The 7233-nt window shown below is 50.1% G+C and overlaps 1 protein-coding gene across 1 annotated transcript in view; it reads left to right on the top strand.

The window, feature by feature from the left end:
• Positions 1-2676, top strand: part of PODXL (podocalyxin like) — a 41307-nt gene extending 38631 nt beyond the window's left edge. Inside the window, exon 8 of the mRNA XM_085299717.1 lies at positions 608-2676. Within this exon, the coding sequence (XP_085155843.1) occupies positions 608-799 (192 nt within the window). The 3' untranslated portion in view covers positions 800-2676. The remainder of the gene's footprint in view (positions 1-607) is intronic.
• The last annotated feature ends 4557 nt before the right edge of the window (positions 2677-7233 follow it).

Raw genomic sequence — 7233 nt, 5'->3', positions numbered from 1 at the left:
AGCGCCGGGGCGGCAGCGGCTTTCCCGCTGCGGTTCGGGGCGCAGCGGGGCAGCGGGAGGCGGCAGGGGAGCGGGCGGCGTTGTGAAAACGCCATCGCCAGCAAGGCGCTTGGGGGCAGGGGGCTGCTAAAAAGCAAAAAAAAATAAAGGGGGGGGGTAAATAACCAACAAAAAAAAAGCAATTTCTGAGCATCGCCAAGGGCTTGGAGACGCTACCGGGCGGCGGCGGAGAAACAAGGGGTGCGGGGAAGAGAGGGAGGAAGCTCCCGACCCCGGGGAGAGAACAGCTGTCCCGGGGTTTGGCAGCATCGCTGCCCCCCCCAAGAGCCCCGCGCTCCCCCCCGGGGAGCCAGGACGCCGGGGCGATGGGCCGCGCCGCCCCGGGGAGCCTCCGGCTGCTCCTTCCTCCCTCCGTCAGCCGCCCCCGTCTCCGAGCTCGCGCTACCTCCTCGCTGCGCCCGGAGCTGCCGCAGCCTCTTCCCCAGCAGCGACCCGCGCGAACCTTTATATATCGATATATAGAGAGATAAATGTTTATGCCGGGAGGTGCCGGCGGGCGCGGGGGGTGCCGCCTCTCACCGCGGCGCCCGCGCTTCTCTCCACGCAGCAGCGCCTGACCGAGGAGCTGCAGACCATGGAGAACGGCTACCACGACAACCCCACGCTGGAGGTGATGGAGACCTCCTCGGAGATGCAGGAGAAGAAGGTGAACCTCAACGGCGAGCTGGGCGACAGCTGGATCGTTCCTCTGGACACCCTGGTGAAAGACGACCTGGAGGAAGAGGACACGCATTTATAGGATGCGGGGGGCGAGCAAGAAAGCGACCGCCGGGGAAACCCCGTAACGCCACCCGCGGGCGCACGTGACCCCCCCAAAAAAGCAAAAAAAAAAAAAAAATCTCCCCGTGCAAACCCCAGCACAGCCCCTCTGAGCTCCTCGCAGGACGGAGAGGGAGGCAGGCGAGATGCTTAGAGCATCGCTTGCTCCCCCGGCTTTTTTAGGGGGGCGTTTCGGGCATTCCCGGGCTCTGCTCTGCCCTCTCCGCCGGCTCCTGCCCTTGCAGAGCAGGCGCCGCTCGGCCGGCCGGCGGAAAGGGCCGTTTCCCTCCCCCAGCTCCCAGCTCCTGCAGTCCCCCTCCCCATTCCCCCCCCCTTTTCAAGCCCTCCGGGATTGCCCCAAATCCGCCAGCCAAAGTTAGCGCCGGCCGCGGAGCCGAGGGCGCCGAGCCGTGGCCGCTCCTGCTGCCACTTCCCGCTTCGGCGGCGAAGCTGGGACCGGACTTTYGCCCTCCAATGTTATTTTTATTTTTTAAAATATTTTTTTTAAGGTCTCCTGCGGCAGCAAATCTTTTCCCTGGGGCGCCGCAGCTGGGGGACCGCGACGGAGATGAGCCCCGACGAGCGGGGGCGAAGGCGAGCGGGCGGCTGGGGGGCAGCCGGGTCTCGCCCGGCAGGCGAAGGGGTTGGGGCAGTTTTCCCTCCGCGGGGAGAAGATGCCGCTGGCAGAGCACAGAGTTTTTGAGGCGTTCAAACCCATCTATTTTTGTATGTAAATATTAAGCGCCGTTCGTTAGCCCACGTCGCTTAGCTGCGCACTGCACTAAAGGGGAGTAATTTTGGAGGGGGGTGCAAAAATTAAGGAAAAATGAAAAAAAAGAGATAGAGAAAAAGCTGAAGGCATCTGGTAAGGGATCAAGATCCAGCACCACGCGACGGGAGCAACTCCGCGCATGGGCTGCCGGGACCGGTTTCGGCACGTGCCTAAGATCCCGTTGCCAGCGAGCGGAYGCCAAAGTGCTTTAATGAGTCAAGTCCAAAGACTTTCCAAAAGCAGCCCAGAGAGCGAGGGCTCGAGAGCGAGCAACTTTAAATCTTTCAGAGCAGAGACCAGTGGAGATATTAACTGCTCAGCAAGTGCTTATGATGATTTATATTTGAATGGGAATTGTACATTTATTTATTTTTCCAGACACCGTATTTTTAAACCKCTGATGTTTTATAGTAGATTTCTTTTCTTTCCCTTCCCCTATTTAAAGAAACGTTGCCTCTGAAAAACAGCGAGTTTTTATGTTGATAATGCTCCTTTTGCAAAAGGATCAGGTAGGAAATGCAGCGATGAGCATCTTGGGCCTTAATACTTCCCTGAAGTAGACTGTAGCCATCACTGTTAGACCAAAAAGAAAATCCTAACCCGTTATTTCCTTCCTGCCTGCCCCTTTCCCCTTCTTCTCTCCTTCCCCTCTCTTCTCTCCCCCCCTCCCAAAAATAGCTTTAACATAAGACACGCTGTGCGACGATTACTGCGCCTACCGTTGGGTAAGACTTTTACAAGCAGTTCAGATGTTCTTGCAAGAGACTTTTCTATTTTTGGATTCACGAGGAACACGCAGGGACTTTGGGGCCGTTTCTTTCCCGCGCCCGGCGCCACGATCCACCCAACCCAAGTTTCTACCGTGACTTTTACCTCCGGCCAGAGACGTAAATCCACAGGAGCCGGCAGCGGGAGAGCAGAGCCCGTCTTCTCTCCGGCGATCCGCGTCTCTCTCGGGGACAGGAGTCTGATTTACACTGGAATTTACTGAGGAACTGGATTGCAGAGATTATTCTTGCATTTTCCTACAACTATATTTTGAAAGCATCATGTATTTCTGTCAATAAAGGTTCTTATGTAAAAGACTCATTTCTTGGCTGAGTTTTAAAAAAGTGAGGGAAAGGGAACTTTTAGTCAAGAGCCATAACCATAAATCACTTACAACTGGTTGTTGGTTGAGCTTGTTTAGAAAGCCACCAACACAGGCTTTGCGTGGTCCTCCTCGTGAGGACATGAAGAGGCTTGGCCAAGATGGAGAAAGCCCATCCAGACCTCCAGAGGTATCCAGCTGTGTAGGAACATTTCCTATGCAGTGGCAAGCAGGATTGCTAGCAGTGAAAAACGTCCCGCAATCAAGAAAGCCGGAAAAACACAGGGCGAGATCCTCAGCTGATGTGGACGAGGGTGGCCTTGCCGCAGTTTGAACTAACAGGGTCTTCTAATGACACTGAAAAGTCCTGGTACAGCTCTGGGCTCCTTGGCCCAGCTCAGCAGAGCCGAATCAGCTCCTTTTCTGACTCTACCCAGAGCAGGGTTTTTCAGAGGGAATAGCCAAAACAGCTCCAGGTCTCTGACCCACGGGGACAGAGGCATCTTTGTGAAAGCTCTGTCTGCAGTGGAGTCCACTAGCACCTACCTTTCCTTGGAAGAGTTCACTTTGTCTCCTGAGGTATGCCACAGAGACACTGGGCGCATAGAGACGAAATTCAGGATGCTGCCACAAAAGCAGCTCCTGCTCCTCAAAGTAGCTGTCATGAATCCAGCTTAGGGGCACAGTTTTCCCTATGCACCACATCAGTAGGTTTGGATGTCCCCCTGGAAGAGCAGCTCCCAAAGGTAGCAGTCAGCAGGCCAACATCCAGCCCTGCATCTGAAATGCTGCTTTCGGTAAGCCGTCGCACAAGGTAGTCCTAGCTGCAGAACGTGCTTTACAAACTGAGGGGTCAAGAGCTGAGCATGCAAACATCCTTTATCAGGTGGTTTTGATACGGGACAAACCCCAGCTGAATTCAGGATTGGGCTGAAATTTGCTGCCCCACGTGAACCATCAGGTTCTTACAACTACCCAAAGCTGCTCAGCGTCRCATTGTGGTGGGTCGCAGCAAGAAGGCAGGTTTTTAGCTTCGGGAGAGTCACTACTGAATACTGAAGCCTCTACACAAGCACCGAGTGCAACCCACGTTATTCCTCTAGGTTCACGAGTTGTTAAAGGTAGCCAAGGTGACTGTACATGGTCTGGACTTCTTTCCACCTTCACTGATAACCAATTTCAACTGCTAYCCACCAAGATACTTCACTGGGGACCTCCCTTTCACCTCCACTGAGCCACAGGGAATATGGAACAGGCAAGGGCACCCAGAGGATGGTGGTGGGCACATCCCTCYGAGGGAGACACAGGCAGAGCCAGGACTAGAACAGCTGAATTCAAATCACACGTGTAAATTATCAGCCAGACTGAGGGCTCTCCACAACCTTGTAACGCCCTCCAGCATGGTGCTGTGGGACATTTCCGTGATCAACACGTGGGTACAGATCCCCACAGSGAGAAGGGGATCAAACTTCGTGCTGCCAAGCCAAACCACCCTGCAGAGGAGGGCCAAACAGCAAGAGCAGGAGCAGCGTGGGCAGTTCAGCGCTCCCATTTCCCTTCTAGTGCCCCAAATAAAATGTTTTGTTCCGGTTGTATGGAGTAAGTCTCCACTTATGCAAGGAAAGGGGGGTAGGGGGAAATGTAGTTTGGTTCAAGTTTTAAAAGTCAGTGGTTTGCATCAGCCTATGTTCTAGCTCTGTGTTCCTTCCCAACAAAAATTCTTACCACATTGGATTTATGGGATAAAGACATGACTAATTACGGATTTCATGGGACAAGACACATTCTTGGCTTTTTTSTGGAAAAGAAGGACACAACAGAGTCATCTCAGAAGGAACGGAGTTTGGCGTCCAGACATAATGCTTCATAAATGCCACAACTGCTGCACTGCTTCTAAGAGACTGCCACAGATTTGTTCCCATTCTCAGAAGCAAGTGATGGGAAAGCAAACAGATTAAACACCCTTGCTAGCATATACATTTTATTAAGAAAAATGAGCAAAATACATTCTCTCCTTATGTACATTACATACAACATAACTACACTGGTAGATATTCCTCATATCACGCATTCATATATTTACAGAATGGGGCTTACRTATCGAAATTATAAAAAGACGTATGCCAGGGAAGTAAATTAACATTCCGGGTTGAAAAAGAGAATCCGTTTAGCTGTAATAAAAGGGTGGGAAGGGCAATCACCACAGGCCAACAGTGATGCCTGTAACTGGGACCACGTTTTACTACCACTGTACACAAACGTCCCGTGGGCTCCACACAGGACTRGTCAGTATTCTTCCCGCTAAATAAAACACTTACGCAGGTCACAGTGTTTGTCCCACAGATGCTCCCCTTAAGTCCAAGACTGTCCATACCTCTCATTTCAGCTCTCCCCTGCTCAGGAGTCCAAAGAATGATTGCGGCACATGCACCAAAAGGAACTCAGGCAGACACCCGAGTCAGCGGGACTGCACTAGAAATGCAGTTTCTTGCAGTCAGATGTCAGAACAGAAAAAAAGGCCAAATACAGCAAAGGGAACAAACACTCAAAACTCCAAGCACTACATGGGGATAATCACCCCTTGGAGACCACACAACAGCATAGAGGACAAGATGAACATCAAAGGCTTGGACAAACAAACCACCACATTGTATAGAGTGAAGTAAGAGTGTACACCAGCTCTTCTCAAAGAATTGAAGAGCTTGAAAACATGTTGCTACTCCAACCAGGTGAAGGCATAAGTCCAGCTAGCATGCTTGGTGTTTAATCCCATCCCTACCTCTGAATGCCAATAAACTGGAGAACAGAAACGATCCTTTGCACAAGGCAGCAAGGTTGTGGGAAGCATAATCACACACACGTTCACCACCTGAGCTACCTCCCATCTGCCTGTGTACAAAGTCAGAGCATTTTCTGCAAGCAGTTTCCACAGCTGTGTAGGTTCCAGTAACTGAGCAAGCTACTGAGATCCTGTCGAAGAAATCAATGCATCTGCAAGAGACAGCTTGCTTTAGCAGGTTCAAAGCACAGTGTTCAAAGGAAAGATACTCTCCAAGATTCACAGATACTTCTAAAACAAGGCACATCGCACCCCAGCATCTAGATGTCCAAAATGCATCCAACTACTGACCCCCAAATTGCTGGCATGCTGCCTTCCATCACCTGAGAGCAACCCAACTGGCTTCAGTTTTTTGCCCCGAGGCAACGTTATCTGCAACGTTTGGGGCCTCCACAGCTTAATTCTCCCATGAACACGTTTGTTTGTATAGTTAAGCTCTTCTCTCTGACTCGGGCTTCCCCAGCTTCTTCCCATTTTCAAATGTGGAGGAGGTATAGCTGAGAAAGACAGCTTTGGTAAATTTTAACAGCTACCAGGGGTTGTTTCATTTCCCCATAGTTTCATTTTCCAGCACGGCCACTTCTAGAATGAAAAGTTTTGCACATCCACAGATCAAGTGAGGGAACAGAGGGAGAAAGGATGGGAATGGTAAGGAAGAAAGGAAGGAAACGTTGCTTCCACTTCCAACTACTGCAGGATAAGCAAAAGTAGAAAAACAGCTGCTGTTCAGACTAGGCTCTTTGCCATRAAGTCACTGACTTGTAATCAGACAAAGCACAGGTTTTTCCCTTGTAAGAGCTGAGCTTCTTATCAAGGTTAAAGAGAAAAAATAAAAGATTTTTCACCCTTACAGTAGGCTATTCAATGAACAGACCCTCTTTGCACGCTGCAGTACTTTTCTATTTAGCAAAATATATGCATTCATTTAACCCCATAGGTGACTAGATACCACGTCAGGATATTTAAAGTGTGTTTTCTCATCACAGGCAAGCAAAAACGGTCCACTGGTGTCTGGACAGTTGGGAAGACTCTAACCACTGGAGTCCCTGTTTCGGTCTAGTCCTCCTTCCAGTTTAAAAAGTGACTAAAATTATCTTAAAACTGACCCTCTTAGCAACGGTCATTTGAAAGCTTGGAACATTTCTAAGTCTTAAGACTGCCAATTCTGGTCTGACAGTTGATTATGCTGCACAGTCTTTAATGTATTTTAATAGTTTTAAAATCAGTTGGTTTATTTGCAATTGCAGTAGAGGGAGTGGGAAAACAAAATAATCATTAAGAGGTGTGCTCAACATCCTCATCAGCTTCTTTTTGATGCCTGCATGGCAGAGAGGGCCAAGGCCCAAGGCAAAGYCCAGGACTTGGAAACATCGGTCTCGCCTCAGTCCCATTTGTAAACGGAGCCAGAAAATCCAGGTCACGTGAAGAAGTCAGCTCTCCACGGCACACTTGTTCGATAGAGAGAGCCTTCAAAGTCTTTCCACATTAACAGAGCACATCTTAAACATACACTCACATGATAACCACCTCTCTTCCCCCAGCCCATGTCTTTTACCATCTCCTCTGTACTGCTATGTACTGCTACACTGCAGGAATAGATTAAACACTCCAGCTACTAGCTGTTTGCCTACATTGGTAGAAGATTTGGGATTATGAAAGCAAGTGGTGGAAAATTAGGAAAATTCAGATGAACTAGAGGGCAAGTATCCTTAT

Source organism: Rhea americana, unplaced genomic scaffold (genome assembly GCF_003343005.1).
Source record: "Rhea americana isolate MKP2758 unplaced genomic scaffold, rheAme1 scaffold_1, whole genome shotgun sequence".
Classification (NCBI taxonomy): Eukaryota; Metazoa; Chordata; class Aves; order Rheiformes; family Rheidae; genus Rhea; species Rhea americana.
Note: the sequence above shows the minus strand (reverse complement) of the source record. Positions and strands in the feature narration are given on the sequence as shown.